Source organism: Pagrus major, chromosome 14 (assembly GCF_040436345.1).
Source record: "Pagrus major chromosome 14, Pma_NU_1.0".
Lineage (NCBI taxonomy): Eukaryota > Metazoa > Chordata > Actinopteri > Spariformes > Sparidae > Pagrus > Pagrus major.
Genome location: NC_133228.1, coordinates 13,562,262 through 13,578,286, shown reverse-complemented (window position 1 = coordinate 13,578,286; position 16,025 = coordinate 13,562,262). Strand labels below are relative to the sequence as shown.

The following is a 16,025-nucleotide window of genomic DNA, read 5'->3' as shown; positions in this document are numbered from 1 at the left end:
ACACAAACTGAAACACACACTGCTAAAAATTCCTTTGCCTATCTGTGAAGTTTCACAAGAAAATATAATCATGTATGGTGATAGAGTGTGGAGTCGTTTTTCTACTGATGGCGGTGTCTATCGGTTGGCTTTCCTGACTGAAATTTCTTAACAACTATAGTTTTTTACCTGACATTCATGATCCTCAGTGGATAATCCTAGTGATCCTCTGACTTTGAGGTTGACATTTGTGGTTTTTAGTATTTCCGGTATTTTATCAAAAATGATTGGATGGTTTAAATTTGGTACAGACATTCATGTTCCACTCAGTCAATCGTAATCACTTTGGTGACACCATAACTTTTGATTGAACTATTACTTTTTTGGTTTATGACCAAATATTTGCAAAACTAATGTTATTCTTTTCAACCAAAGCCATTTCCCAAATGTTAGCATGCTAACACGCTAAACTAATATAGTGAACATAGGACCTGCTAAAACTGCTAAACCCAAAAACAAAACAAGAAAAACAACAACAAAAAACCCATTGTTTAATTTTTTCTCTCTGTTCATAACTCACACGATGTACTAGCATAAAATGAGGACAAAACATAAAAAGTATTATCATAGTTTGTCTAAAACAAACAGCAGTCCATATTAAAGATGGAGGACAAACAATAATATTGTAAAAATGATGCGTGTAGAAATACAGAATTATAGATATAGACAGCAACAGTAAACAACAGGAAAATGACACAAACATTTTAAATTTTAAATGCAAAACTGTATACAGTATTTCCAAGGCCATCATTTAGACCAAGTTTAGCACATTGTGTTAATGTGCATCAAACCACATGAGTATGAAATATGAAATTGTTCATAATGCAGTGTCCATATTAGGAGTTGTCATTTAGGGGCATGAGGAGACTCTTTCCCCCCCCTGGCTGATGCCGCGAGGCAAAGAAATACAGGAATGGATTCAGACAGTGATTGAAGAAGTAAAAACACTCCACAAAGGTCAGCATCTGACTAACATGAAGCAGTTCGGCTGATTCTGTGAAAAGCGCCACCACATACACCACGCGAAGAACAAGAGGAAAAAAGCCAACAACCAGTGAAGCAGCGATTATTCGGATGAAAAGTTTAGTCACTCTAGGCTTTTTTTTGTCAGCCATTTTAGTTCGGTGGACTCCTCTAACAAGTAGCTGGTAGAAGTAGAACAAGACTAGATGGCAGAAAACAATAAAGGAGATGTAGACCGCTTCAAGCAACGGTGTGATCCTCTGATTCCTGCAGGAACGACTGTCGGTCCAATCATCCTCGTTTTTCACCTCGGTTAGTAAAAACACAGCCGGAAGAGCCACCAGGGCTCCGAGCATCCACACACTGAACAGTAGCAACCGCTGCCATATCCGGCCCAGCTTCTCCCACTTTTTGGGGTGAAGAACCTGGCAAATAAAAAAAAAGGATGACAGGGTTTTGATCTTTGGCATTTTTATCTGCTTTTGCTCTCACTGCTTCAAAACCTTTATTGCTACTTGTAACTTAATTCCCCTCAAAAAACAAAACTTTGTGCGAATGTCAGTGACCTACCTGGTAGTATCTCTGAATACTTATCAGCACCAGGATGTTTACGTCGGAGGTGATGCAGAAAAAGAAGAAGTAAAAGAAAAGCTGACACACCCCATGTGACAAACTTGGTCCATTGATGAAAATGGCCACACCAACAGGCAGGCAGAGCAGGCAGAGTACGTCCGACACCGCCAGGCTGAAGAAGAGTCGCTGCGAGATCGAGGAGCCGTGCAGATGTCGACTGAGTTTTACGATCACCGTGAAGTTGGCAGGCATACCAAGCAGGAAACTGACTGCAACAATCACACTAGCAACGATGTACCAGGGCCAGAGGCAGGAGGTCAGAGGTGGTCCTGAGTAGGAGCAGTTGTTAAAGAAGAGGGAGGAAGAGGTGTTGGAGCTGCCGTCAACAGTCATCATGGAGGTGGAATGATGGAGGAAGATGATGAAGAAGTGATGAGACTTCACTGAAGCAAATTGGAAAGATTGAGCTGTTTCAGGCTGTATGCCCTAGTTTCTGTTACTGTGACAGCCACTTACTAGTTTTATATACCCTCGGTCTAGTGGTCTGTGGTCTTTATGTGTATGAGGGGAAGGTTTTCGTCAACACTAAATTTACATGACACTCTATGTCCCCTCAAAGGTTACCAGAACATGTGAATGTTCCACTTCTAAAGCACATTTGTTGAACTGGATGCTTGACAAAGTTCACAATCAACATGAAATATTCTTAATAGCCATGCTTGTGTCAGCTGGTCCATTGATCCACCATTTTGATCTAGACTGAAATATAACAACTATGAACTTTATGTGAAGTTCCAAGAGGACACCAAGCCTTGATCATATGAGGTTGACATTTTTGGTTTTGATTGAAATGTCTTAACAGATGTTTGATGGACTACCTTTAGATTTGTTATATATAAATGTTCCCCTCAGGAATGAGGTTCATGACTAAATGCCTGCAAAACTAGTGACACTTTGATCAGCATCACCTGGACTTAGCAAGCTAACGTGCTAAACTAAGCTGGTTAACACAGTAAACAATACTTCTGCTTAACACCAGCATGTTAGCATGCTTGAGTAAGCATTTAACTGAAAGCAGTGTTCCGCAGAGCTGCTAATGTAGGTTCTTAGTCTTGTTCACTTTCACCTAAGACTCACAAACTGTTTTGACAAATTATATAACCAAACATTTCTTAATAACTGATGATATAGTTTTTTTTCTCCTTTTTTATAATGAACTGCTTAGAATCAGATTATATTTATTTGCAATACCACAGTCACACAGGTGGCTATACTGTACAACACCTGTTATGAACTACTTTCTGAATTACCCCAGAAACCCAAAAAACAACTAGCCTACATATTTCAAGACAGGTGTGAACAGCCTTAGAATGGAGCCCCAAGTTGTTCAATATGAATTAAGACATATTGTAAAAAATATATAAAAAACTCAAAATAATTAAATAATTTGATATGGGATTTAGATTTTTTTCTCCCAGTGACTCTAATAATATCAGTCAAAAGTATTTGTATGCTCAGTCACCCAGCAGGCTAACCGCATGCCAACAAGCTTGCTAAGTCCATTAGGCTCGACAATCGAGAATGTGTGTTTCTGCTCTTCACAGATGTGTGCGTCTTTCTCTGAGATTCACTATGCTTCAGAATTAACAAGCTAGTTGCTGCTGCTAATATTGGCTAATAATAGCATGGTAGCATTCCCTATTGTACGTCATGCAAATTATGCACAGAGAGGAAAACACCAAAAATGTGAAAATATTATGAGTTTATTTAAAACAAACAATACAGACTGAATTGTTACAGCACACTTTCTTGTTTATCCTCCATTTCCAAACATATCAGCAAACAAATTAATTTAATAATGATACATAATAATAACAATGATACAAAAAATATCCCTGAGATGGTTTTGTACATAAATTGATATATTCGATAGAAATTGCACAGTAGGTGCAAAGGTAACCAAAGCGTGTGAATGTTCCACTTCTAAAGCACAGTTGTTGAACTGGATGCTTGACAAAGTTCACAATCAACATAAAATATTCTTATTATTTCCATTGATCCACCATTTTGATCTAGACTGAAAATATTACAACTATGAACTGCTTTTAAATTTTATAAAGACAATCATGTTCCCCTTAGGATAAAGTCTCCTGACCCCTGGCGACCCTCTGACTTTTGCTTTAGTACTGACAGTTATGATTCAGATGGAAATGCCTCGACAGCTGTTGGATGGATTAGCATAAAATTCATGTTCTCCTCAGGATGAGGTTTATGACTGAATACCTGCAAAACTATCGACATCCCCATCAGCCTCAGCTGTATTTTGTGTTTTGGTTCTAATTGGCAAATTGGAGTAGCTGGAGTAAGCATTTAGTTGGAAGCACCTTGCAGTGCAGCCTCAACCTGACAGACCTACTAATGTATCACAGTCATGCTCACTTTCATCTAAGACTCACAATATGTTTTGACATAAACAGTTTGACTAAACAATAATATTTTTTCTCAGTAACAAGTTATATTTTTTGCATTACCACAGCTACCAAGGTGGCTGAGACTGTGCAGCACCTATTATGAACTACTTTATGAATTACCCCAGAAACCCAAAAAAACATCTGCCAACGAGCTAGCTAGATCCAGTTGAGTGTCTTTCTGTGAGAAAATCTTTAGATCCACTGCACTGCAGAATTAACAAGCAGGTTGCTGCTGCTAACACTGGCTCTGTTCTTTAATGCTGAGTGATATCCAAGCTCAAAAGCCAACCTAGACAGCTAGCCAGTTGTTAGCATAAGGCAATAAGTTCATATGTTTTTTTATTTTTTATTTTATAAGATCCTATTCTATCATTGATTTAAGGAAGGCTGCCACATATACATAGTGGAACAGCATTTATGAGGTCCGCTGAAGAGTAACTAACTCGTGACCATTGAACCTGTAAAAGCAGGTCACCACACACAGCTGTGACCACTGGTAGAGCACGTTGGCCGGATGCTGCAGTCATCTGACTTCACCGGTTGTTATTACTTGTGAAGGTTTACCCGTTTGACACATGAAACAAGCAACACCCCTCCTTTTCTTTGTATACTTCTTCCCTTGTATGAACTGAGATTTCAGAGGTTAAGATTAGCTATGATGGGGATACTGATATTGTGTATTTTGTATGTCTTGGTGTGGATTTCATACCATGGAGAATACATTGTTCAAAGCCCAAAAATCGGGACCTGGCACTAAATCAAAATATCTGGCCGTCCTCATCACTCTTGTTGTGGTTTACATGTCTCTTTCTCATGAAGAGAACAAACAAAGATCCTCGAAGATGAAAAGCTTATTTAAAGGACAGAGTCCAAAGGGTTTCAAACTTCAAAGTGAGAGAAAAGGATGTCTCAGGACTTTGAAGTAAGGGTTCATGCGTCACTTCTCCCCAGGGATTAATCAAATAAGTATATACAGTATATCTATTTAGAGTTCTCCTATTTTACCCTGGGTAATTGGCAGCTGGTCAGGTGTGCACTTTCTGTCTCATTAAAAACTCACACAAACATATAGAATTCCCAATCACACCAGTCTTACTTAGCCTGCTTCAACACTTCAACACAGTACTATGTGCCGCAACTTTTTTTTTTCTGTCAGCAATTTACGTAAATCATGAGGTAAAACAAAAGAGGTCCTATTATCAGACTTACTTTTCAGTCCACAGCTATGTTATTGTCTCTGCAAGACTGTACTCAGCTAGTCAAGCTGCATTTATGGTGCGTTCCATTTGAACTGGGAAGTCGTAATGTCCGAGTTCTGCAGTTTCAACTGAAACGTCCCCTGAATTCAGAATTCAGACTTGGAAAGTCCTCGAAATCCAAGATGGCTACTACGCTTATCACAGTTGTTGTTTATTAGCACTTCTGTCTTATTTGTGTCTCATTAAATCAGTCTTACAAACAGTGCTGTCCAATTTCTCTCTGTGGACATGTTGCTTCAGTGTTTTTATGCACAGAATACCATGATATGCGTTGTTATCAACTGGTATTGCTAACAGTGGCTAACCTGGCTAGAACTGGTATTCCAACTTGTTGTTCTGGAACGTGGTCAACTTGTGTATGACATCGTTCCTAGCTCCAACTTCCAACTTCAGAAGGTAAATGAATGCACCATGGATAGTCATGATGACAATGCTAACATGTCGATGTTTAGTGTATATAATGTTTACTATGTTTAGCGTCTTAGTGTAGCATTTTAGCACATCATTAGCGTGGAATGTCATTAGTATTTCACAAGCTAAAATTTTGACCCTAATGATGGCGCTAGGGGTTCACCAACATCATTAGAACGCATTCTCTTGGGAACATTGAGGTCTGTTCACTATGATTCATCTGATATTTGTTGAGATATTTCAGTCTGGACCAAAATGGTCACTTACCAGCTGACAGACATAGAGCTACGTTGCTAGCGTGGCTAATAACTAAGTAAAAACGATTATCGGGTGCAACAGCTGCAGTAATGTTGCCAATATTTGGTGCTGTAAAGCTTTTGAGCAACTGGGAATCATCCATGTGCTGCTGAAACAAGCTGCCTGGTCAAAGGATGTCAGGATGTCTGCCTGCTTTGCTTTCTTTTTGAACTAATGAATCTCACTGCAACACAAAAAAAACACCCTACTGAATTTCTTAAAGCCAAAATAAGAATCTACTTCTGAAGCATTGTTTGCCGAAACATGAATAAAATATACAGGTGAAGTATCCCTCCAATGCTTTATTTGTATCTAGGGAAATCAGCATATTTTATTTGTGTTTATTTAACCTGTTGCGTCTCAAGAAAAATAAAATAATAACTCTTTAATTCCATGTTTCCTTTCAAAGGATTTTGAGATATCAACTTACATAGACAGTACAATAGAGAGGTGTGTAAAGGTGTTACATGGCATTATGTGTCCTCCCATGTGAGATGAGTAATTAGCACCATGTCTCCTCTCTTGTCCTCTCTCTTTGTGTCTAGACTTGGACAACAGTGATGCCAACGAGAGACTGAAGTTCAGCATACTTAAGAGACTCCCTGAGGTACTTCTGCATGTGTTTGAGTGTGTGTGTGTGTGTGTGTGTGTGTGTGTGTGTGTGTGTGGCCAGATATGAGGTTTTTATGCAGGGCCAGGAGAGTTTAGATTAGTTTATCTAACAGGGAAAGATTAAAGGAGCTCACTCAACCATTTCTTTCTGGCGTAATAGCTCCCAAAATAAATCCTTGGCATTGTATCAGCTGTCCAAACCATGAGATGTGAAGTGTGCAAATGGACCAGAACATGGCCGAGGTGAATTTCTCAGCCTGGACGGTACCGGGAGTACAACAATGCATGAGGCTATTATAATCTCATCTATTATGAGGAGGAAGTTTTGATCTTTTCTCGAATGGTTTTCTCCCCAAACTTCCCATTCTGGTCCAATTAAGAGTTTGAAGTTATTTTAGGTCTCATCTCCCTCAAGCCAGCCTCAAGCCAATCACAAAGCACTTGTGTAACTGGCTGGTGTGTGTATGTGTGTATGCGTGTGTGTGTCTGTGTTGGGGAAGGGGTAGTGTAGGTAGTTGTCTACTGAGTCTGTGTGTTTATGTGTGTCCCTAACTCTTGTGTAACATCCACGTGTTCCTGTGTGGGAACAGTATATTTCTTGTGTAGCTTAGTGTGCGTGCGTGTGTCTGTATGTGTGTGTTTGTGTTCCGTCCGCATTGTGATCAGAGGAATGTTGAGTGTTTAGTGTTTCTGTTCCGTTTCCTGCCCATCAGACGTTTGTTGGGTGAGTTTGGCAGGCAGGAGAGATTAGCAGGTACAACACACACACACTCCCACAGAGTTTGAAAACAGGAGGTGTTGCGCCAAATCGCTTGACCCAAGCCAGCACCCCCATAATTCCCATTTTGTGTTTGTTTATCCCATCGACTGTAAATTGTAGACAAAGCCACTGTGGCGGCATCCATTGGTTTCTGAAGAGCCATTGTGAAGCTCACTGTGGGTGGCTCTGGCCGTCGCCGTCTTGGCAGTGCCCAACTCAGCCCAACTTGCAGATAATACAAAAATGGGCGAAGAATTGGAGAGTGATTGGAGCTGAGGCGAGCTGAATGAAGCCTGCCTACTGAAAAATGACCCTTTAGCTAAAAGCTACCAAGCTTGCTGAGGCTAACAAGCTAGTTGATTATTCTTGATGTTATTTGCGTGAGTTTGATCACAGGTGTTTTCGTGTTTTTGTCTTCACTTCAGCCTCTGACTCAGTTCAGCACTCACCAGAGACTCCAGTTCTTTCTGTTACCCTCTTGAGTCTTTTCTTTTTTCCATCTCCTCTCTTTACGTTAATGAAGTAAAGTACATTTCCCCTCTATTCAAGGTGGAAATAATGCACCTTTGTGCTTACTGCTGTCGAGGTAAAGCTTCATATCAAACTTCCTTAAACAGGTTGCCCTACACTATACTAGTATTTACAATATTTAAACTCAGTAACAGCTAGGTGTAAATGTTCTGTAGCTAACTGAATTTGCTGACAAAATTCATGTCTGCTTGCAAATACGTGACTTGTATAGAGTACCTGGTCGTGCTTGTCTAAACTTGGTTCTCCTCACCACTGATTTTGACACAATCCGTAATGATTCATTCAAGCACGCAGCAGCTTTTCTCTATAACCTTGGCAGCGGGTTTGAAGCTGGACAGTAGCCCTGAGGAAAAGCTGCGTTCTTTGGGTACCGTCAGTCACACCTGTAATCTTTGTTTGCTCAAGTGTTATTTATGACCATGGTGTTCATTTCACCGCACTGAAAAATGAGGTTTCTCTGGAAGCCCTCATTAGCAGTCAACTCCTCTATAATGGTTTGGAGTTTCAGTTGGCAAAATAGAAAGGAACAGATGTTCACATGCTTCAGGGATAATTTTTAATCATGACAACATTCGCTACATGCCTAAAATGTAAACTCTATTGTGTGTGTTTGTGTGTGTGTGTAGCCTATGGAGCAGAGGATTTACCATATGTGGGACCATCCTGTCAGCTCAGCCTCAATCTCCAGAGATTATGTCAGGACTCTGCTGGAGAAACACAACAAAAACAAGGTAATGCAGTGCAGTGTGACACACATGCTGCACAGAGTACATACTCTTCTCTCTTATAGCACTGCAACTAGCAAACAAGCAATAGGAAAAAATCTCCCAGATATGAGTGTGAAATTAAATATTTAGTGATGAAATGGTCAACTGAGTCCACTGCCATGCTAACAGGTTCGCCACAGCGGTGCTTTGAGCTAAGACCCGCCCTATTCCGCCTATTATTGGTTGCCTTTGATGGTTGGGTTCTCTACACTTGACTAAAACCATTAACTCAGTCAGCTCTCGTTGTGTCTGTTCTACTTGCTGTGCTGATGCAGCGGTTTGTGAGCTGTAGTTTCCCCAGTAAACACATCAACCTCTTTGAGCTGCTCTCCTCAGGGTCACTCATCTTCCAGAGTATCCTGAGTGTCTCCGGGCTAGGCAAAGGGGACAGGCATAGGGTGGGCTGCCGCTAGTTCACTCACTCGCTGCGTCAACCGAAGAGGTCGGTGTGTTTAACTGGGAAAGAGTAGGTTAGAATCTGCTGTGTCAGCTCCGCCCCTGGTTGCTTTAAAAAATAAATAAATTATGAGAAGAAGGCACCTGTCTTGTGTGTTTCTCTCCTTCTCTTGTCGAAAAAGAGATACGAGCCAATCAGAGGAGGCGCAGGGTGTCTTGCAAGAAAAGCATTTACAGTATAATAATGAGTCCCCTTCGGCTCTGTTAAATTAGCTAAATTAGATTGGAGGTATTGTCACTGTTACCACAGTTTTGATCTGAAGCAATCTTTCCAGAAGTGTTAACTCCACAGAAAGGTGCCTTTTTCTGCAGTGTTGCACTTGCAGAAAAAAAGTTCTTCTGGGCCTTCTTCATTAAATATATTTAAACAATGACCCCAGCTATACAGCTTACGCAGTATCTATCACTTCCTGATGCTACTGCCCATTTTTAGTCAGCTAATTGGCCAGCGCACTGGCATGGAGAGCCAGTGGCACTCCAATGCAGTGACAGCTAAGAATGTATGGCTGCCCTTAAAAGTTAAACAGCAGCCAACTTTATCCATAAGAGGAAACGAGTGAGTCAAGGTGAGCAGTATCTAGAATTGCTGCAGATTTGTCTTGACTGTGTGTATGCCGGAAAAAGCTGCAGAACCCACAGTTATGTTTTTGCTTTTCCTTCCTCCTCAGGGATTTGCATTCACCGGCAGAGACAAGCCAGGCTTCAGACCTGAGTTTCTGCCTCTTACCTACCTGGCAAAAATACTCTCTGATATAGAGGAACAAGGTAGTGTATGAACGTGTGTGTGTGTGTGTGTGTGTGTATCCTGCCTTTGGAGGATTAAGACAGAGCTTGTGTGTTTATGCGCGTGCTTGGTCAGAACTCAGCAGTGAAGGAGAAAGAAAGGAAGTGTGTGGTTGTCTGTGGTGTGCTATAAGAAGCTGCATCTCTCTCTAACTCCTCTTCCTGTGCTGCAGCTCTGAACCCTTTCGAGGAGCAGGAGAACGTGGACGCCAGGTTCGTGGAGGAGACAGCTCTGAAACAGACACTAATACTGCTGGGCTTTGAGGAGAAATGAAGGATGGGGATGGGAGAGGGAGGAGCGGAGAGGGACAGGGGGATGGATGGATCGGGGGGGGGGAATCAGATGAGGGGGAAAATGTGTTTGAGAGAAGAGTCATCATTGACTGGGCCTTGAGGACAAGTAACGGGTGGGTGGATGATGGAGGGTGAGAAGTAAAAGATGAATGAAGAGATTGAAAGGCAGAGCTCTCATAAACAACAGTTTGATGACAAATTAGGGTGGGACGGAGGGATAGATGGGTGGAGAAGCCCAGAAAAAGAAAGATGAATAGGAGGCTGGGTGGATGAAAAAAATAGATGTGATGCGAGAGAGAAAGATGTAATGCAGCACCTTATTTTTACACAGTTCAACAATGGACGAACAGAATAAAATCAAACACAATAGGGAACACAGTTAGATTCTTTAATTCAATTTGGAGAAACATACTTTTCGGATTTTGAGTGAAAATCAATAACTGCAGGCAGCTATTTATACGAACTCGTATTTCTTTAACAATTCTCTCCACAACGTCTCCACTTTCTCTCAAACAATTTATGAATGTCGATGTCAAATACGCCGAACGGTATTTATAAATCAAACACACTTGTTTATCCTCCTGTGCTTCCTGTAATGCTGCTGCACCCCATCAACTTGATTACATGCTGACAAAAGCCTCGACAGACAGAGCTTCTTGGTATAGTCGGTCAGTGCCTGCTCTGCATTAAATCTGATTTTAACAATGACTTATACAGAATCTATGCAGCTGAATAACTCGGTGAGACCAAGTGGCACTTAGAAAGACTGGATATTAAGATGTTGTAAACTGAATTACTCTTCATAGGAAATACACTAATTGTCTACGTATTAAGTTCTCAAAGAAAAGAGGATTATCAAGTTTTGAGACAACTGAGATGCGGATTCATTTAACCAAATTGTCTCAAACCTAATATCAGCATCATGACTGAAATGCTCAGGAAATTCAGAAAAAAGTTTGTTGCCGGCTCTTTTATTGGCAGAAAGGGATGGCTTTCATTTCAGATGTTTTGATTCTCGCTCTGGTACATTTAGAAAGTATAGATCTGTTTCTGCACAGCACAAAATGTTATCTTACTTTGAGAACTATAAATGTGTTTTTCTACAAAACCCAAAGTTTTCAAATCTTGACAAAAGCAACCGTACAAGAACTTTGGCCAACTAGAATAGTCTGAAACAAGCTAAATTTCGATTAAAGGTCACCCTTTTAACTTTTACTATAAGAAACAAGGAATAAAACACACTTATGGGTGGGCAAAATCAGTCTACAAAATGCTTTAGAGCCTATAAAATCTAACGAGACAGCACAGGATAAGTAATAAGCAGAAGACTTAGACGTGACTCAGCCTTCCTACACACAGACACACGCCTAACATCTGCTTCCAATATCCTGCTCATGTGCCGTCAATCATGAGCGGGCGCTTACTGTAAGCAGAGAGATTCTTTGGTAGTGGTGCTGTGTGGGTGTGTGGCATGTGTTCACCATCCTTTTCGAAGTGTCTGAATGTTGGCACCATCTTAGACTAAATACAGGAAATTATTTACATATCATGTCATGCTATTATTTGAGATATTACAAAACATTCCTCGGAATAAAAAGGGATTAGTCATGCTTCTTCTGTTTACACAAAAGTTATGTAAATGAAATTGTGAATAAATACTTCTTTTTTCAAGTTCACTGTATTCCTGTCTTATATTTTGAAGAGCATGGTGTGCAGAGAAGCTCCGTGGCAACAGGTCTTGGCACACGTTGTTTCCGATGAATTTTCTTTGAACCCTGAAAAGTCGCGAGCCAGTTGCACTGTGGAGCCTTGAGGTAATTTAGGAAACGACCTCACTCGCAGTCCAATAGGTTGTCGCTTGAAAAGCTGTGCAGAGAAGTAAGTGGGCACTCTCATTCTTGACAATTCCTGAGTGTTTTGGACAGACTCAGCAGAGTTCCACGGAAATAAACTCAGCATCAGTCATCGTACACGCTGAGTCACATTTATCTAGAACACACACCCATCATGCTTTTATACACATTTGCCAAATTGCACAATTTCTTTTTAACCATGTGCTGTACCACCTTGGTACAGCCGTCTTGATTTATTTCTTTTCTGGGGAATGTCTCTATAAAATGTAAATAAATCACTCATTCCCCCACCTGATTGCCTCCTCCACACTCTGTTATGCAGTCAGTGTTATGTAGCCAGCTAATAAGCACAAACAGTCAGGGGCTAAGTTTATCTGACAGCTCTCACCATCAGTTTGCAGTGGATGATCACACACACATCACATCACTGGGTGGACAGGGCTTCCTTAAAATCAGATAAACTCAACCTGCTGCCGCCTTGAACCTTTTTTTAAAGAAGTCGGCTCTCACACTGTGCATTGCAAACTAAGCTTACACCGGTGGTGCTCAAACTTTTCCATCAGATCAGTTCAAGATGAGTTCAAGTGCACCATCATGTAACAGTTCATCTATTTCTTAGGATAAAAGCTATTTAACCACAGCTGCTTCAGCCTTTTATCCATTACTTAAAGCGATGTTTATCAATTATTTCAACTGTTTCTGTTATATTTAGTTGAACTGTTTCAACTGTTTATACATTAACTTACTTTTATTTAATCAGTTTATCCATTACTGTAAGCTAACTGTCCGGTTTTAACTAATTATTTCAACTGTTTATGTTTCTTTTAGCTAATTATTAAACATTTATCCCCTAGGCTACTTATAGCTAACCGTTTCAATCATCTATCCACTAGATAGATGCTACTAATCAATTTAGGTTCTCAGGCTAGTCTTTACTTGTAGCAAACTACTCATCCATTAACTCACTTTTAGCTCATTATTTTCAACAGTTCATCCAACAGTTTCAACTTTTTTATCCATTAACTTACTTTCAGCAAAGTATTTTAACTGTTTTTCTTTTCTTTTGAGCTAATTATTTAAATAACTTTTAGCTAACGTTAGCATTTCAAATGTTTATCCACTCATTTTTTGGAAATATTTAAATCTGTTATCTACTACTTTTAGCTAATAGTTTCAAATGTTTATCAAACTTTTAGCCAACTATTCCAACTGTTTTGAAATCCTTCTTATATCCTATTTCAACAATTTCGATTGTTAACCACACCAAAGTCTATTTGGATGTTTATTTTCCCTCTTAACACCAACATGTCTCCATACTTTTGGATCAAATTATGATTTTTATGCATTCAAATGAGTTGAATGAGCCACCGGCATCCCTGAGCAACTGCATACGTACAGAAGTAGCTGGGCATCACAGGTGTATCATTGTAATGGTGGCTATGAACTTTGGTTTAGCCTACTTAAATAGACACGTGGTACAGTATATGCTTCAAGACACGCTCACAACACGTACGATGACTTCCGGTAACTTTTTAGAAGCTTCAAAAGCAAGTGACTTTGTTTTTGCTCGCTCAAATAACCACCTCTGAACTTCCCACCTCATTGAAAGCTCCACTTTATCCATTTTTTTCCTCTGCCGCCTTTTCTGCCTGCCATCCCTCGTTCCTCTTCATTATAATTCTCCTCTCTCGTCATTCTCTATGCTCTTTCATTGCCTGGTCTTCCTCTCTGTATTTACATTTATCATTTCAGGCACTCTCAGCCCAGCTTACAGCTTAAACCCATTGCAATTCATTCATCAGCTGCGAGATTACAAGTGCGGCGGATGAAACGGCAAACGAGCCTGAAGAATACGCTGAAATATTCCACTGTCCCTGAGTGTGAATTAATTCATCTCATTTAAGAGAAAGGTAGTAAGACGATAATGATGTGCTGCTGCGTACAGAAATAAATACAAAGCTTTTTATTGGTGGACATGATGTAACAATACACAAACACATTTTATCCCCCCTGTGTCCTCTGTCCTCCCTTCCACTCTTCTACAGTATTTTGTGTTACTGCAAGCAAGAGTGTACACAACGTCTTTCCAGTAAATATAAAAAAGGAAACAAGATTAAAACCAGATGGAGTCCACAAGTACACACTCACACTCACATGACCAAAACAGCAGTGGTATGCTGGACAGGACACAAGAGGCAGAGGAGGAGGAGGAGGAGGAGGGAGCAGCACTGAGAAAGATCAATAAACCTGATAGAAATGAAGAAAACATCTTAGAAAATTAAAAATGCGCATTTAAATTTAAGTTTGTTAATTGAAGTTACATGTTTCTGGAGGACATGTTGAAAACCTGCGTGTTGTTTTCTATATCTCTAAGGGTTTGAGCGTTGGTTTGCGGATGTGTCTCATGTTGGCTCCAGGCTGGGAGGGTTTGAAGGGGGCCTGGGCTCCGTAGGGTTTGGGCAGAGGCAGAGCGCCGTCGTTCTGCGGGATGTACGCGTTGGGACGAGGTTCGGCTGTGGTGTACACTCCATTAGGCAACTGGATCCACTCCTCTTCTTCAGCCAGCTGCACACACACACACACACACACACGCAGTTTTAATATTTGATGTAAGACTTCCTGACCTTGGACTAAATGGTTTAAATTTGATTTTCTTGAATTTTAATCATGAAAATGGAATCATTAATATTTTTTTTTTCTTTTTTTTTAATTTCCTAAGACAAATGCAAGGGCACTAGTGTACAGTTAAGTGCCTGAGCTCAGAATCACTGGGCTGATTAAATTTTCATTATGTTTTTACTCATATTAACTTTAATCGAGAACATTAGAGAAATTAGTGATATTAAAGATGCTCCAGGCTTGTTATACAGGATGTTTTTGGAATAAAATAATACCCAGACACAACAAGCTGAGCTTCTCGAATAAAAACTAGTTTTCTTAACATAAAAAACATTAAAGTATTCTGCATTATCCGATAATCAGAAAATAGTTGAATATCAGATCCGTTAATTATCCGACATGCATGTTAATATATGTATAATTTATTGCAAGATACTTAAAGGCCCAATATGTAAGAATTTTAGTTGAAAACATTTGTTTTGCGTATGAATTCAACAGGTGGCCAATTCTTACATATTGCATCTTTAAGTACATTTTATATGTGACACTTTTTCTCAAGTACTCTTCGTATTAAAGATAGAGAGATACATACATTTATCATAAAATTATCTTTTTAACAAGGCTGTAATTAGTTAACAGTAATTATGTGATAACAAGTAAACACTTTAACCACACAAACGTAAAAAAAACAGGATTATAGAAACTTTCTTTCCCCGTCTAATCGAATTCTGACAGTAGCTGACTGAATTGATTTGAACTCAATATGGTTGATGTATCAATTTGTAACCATGGCGGACGCCTGCTGGGGGGAGGAATAAAAAAAAATCCTCCAGTGTGCACACGTCCTCATGACACTTACAGCCCTCCCTTTGACTTTCACCCCACAACAGCATGCAAATGAACTGTGCCGAAATCTCAGAGAGACTTCAAAGAGATGGCGATTTTCTCATGCATATGAACAGTTTATCCGCTGGCATGTGATCTAAGGAGCGCACACAAAAACAGGAATAATGGCTAGGAATGCATAAAAAAAAAAAAAAAAATAGCTGGAACAGCCGATACATAAACAGGGAAACACATATTTGTCTTATCGGGTTCACGAAACACATTTACATTTTAAGAAGAAGCTTGAAAGGACTAGAAAAGTAGGGGAAACCTTTCAACTCTTCATATACAAGACAAATATTTCAGTTTCTACAGGTTTCATGGGTATCGTGGGTTTGTGGGCCAGCGGCTGTAAGCAGGATGAGAATATAGAGATGAGGATAAGAAGCGGCATGCTGCAGAGAGCTGGACTGGTTTCAGACACAGCTGATCCCTGTATGTGCAGACAGCCT

General features: G+C 40.0%; 3 protein-coding genes across 4 annotated transcripts in view; 1 reads left to right on the top strand and 2 right to left on the bottom strand.

Annotated features, from left to right (window-relative positions):
* gsap (gamma-secretase activating protein) overlaps window positions 1–11,887 on the top strand; it is a 38,976-nt gene extending 27,089 nt beyond the window's left edge. Inside the window, exons 29-32 of one of the 2 annotated variants that reach the window (XM_073480277.1) lie at window positions 6,559–6,620; window positions 8,543–8,647; window positions 9,808–9,904; window positions 10,096–11,887. In XM_073480277.1, the coding sequence (XP_073336378.1) occupies window positions 6,559–6,620; window positions 8,543–8,647; window positions 9,808–9,904; window positions 10,096–10,196 (365 nt within the window). In that variant the 3' untranslated portion in view covers window positions 10,197–11,887. The remainder of the gene's footprint in view (window positions 1–6,558; window positions 6,621–8,542; window positions 8,648–9,807; window positions 9,905–10,095) is intronic. The other variant, XM_073480276.1, reaches the window with a different exon arrangement.
* Window positions 519–2,003, bottom strand: LOC141008572 (urotensin-2 receptor-like). Its single transcript, XM_073481005.1, has 2 exons — window positions 1,573–2,003; window positions 519–1,427 (listed from the first exon to the last, which is right to left on the bottom strand). The coding sequence occupies exons 1-2, from the start codon at window positions 1,969–1,971 to the stop codon at window positions 876–878; spliced, it is 951 nt and encodes a 316-aa protein (XP_073337106.1). The 5' UTR covers window positions 1,972–2,003; the 3' UTR covers window positions 519–875.
* A 2,209-nt stretch (window positions 11,888–14,096) lies between the features above and the next one.
* Window positions 14,097–16,025, bottom strand: part of ccdc146 (coiled-coil domain containing 146) — a 52,899-nt gene continuing 50,970 nt past the window's right edge. Inside the window, exon 23 of the mRNA XM_073480934.1 lies at window positions 14,097–14,634. Within this exon, the coding sequence (XP_073337035.1) occupies window positions 14,431–14,634 (204 nt within the window). The 3' untranslated portion in view covers window positions 14,097–14,430. The remainder of the gene's footprint in view (window positions 14,635–16,025) is intronic.

Excerpts from the sequence above, each read along its gene's own strand:
- LOC141008572 (XM_073481005.1), bottom strand. The coding sequence starts at position 1,971 with ATGATGACTGTTGACGGCAGCTCCAACACCTCTTCCTCCCTCTTCTTT. Across the intron at positions 1,428-1,572 it reads GTATTCAGAGATACTACCAG|GTTCTTCACCCCAAAAAGTG; the intron begins GTAGGTCACTGA and ends TTTATTTGCCAG.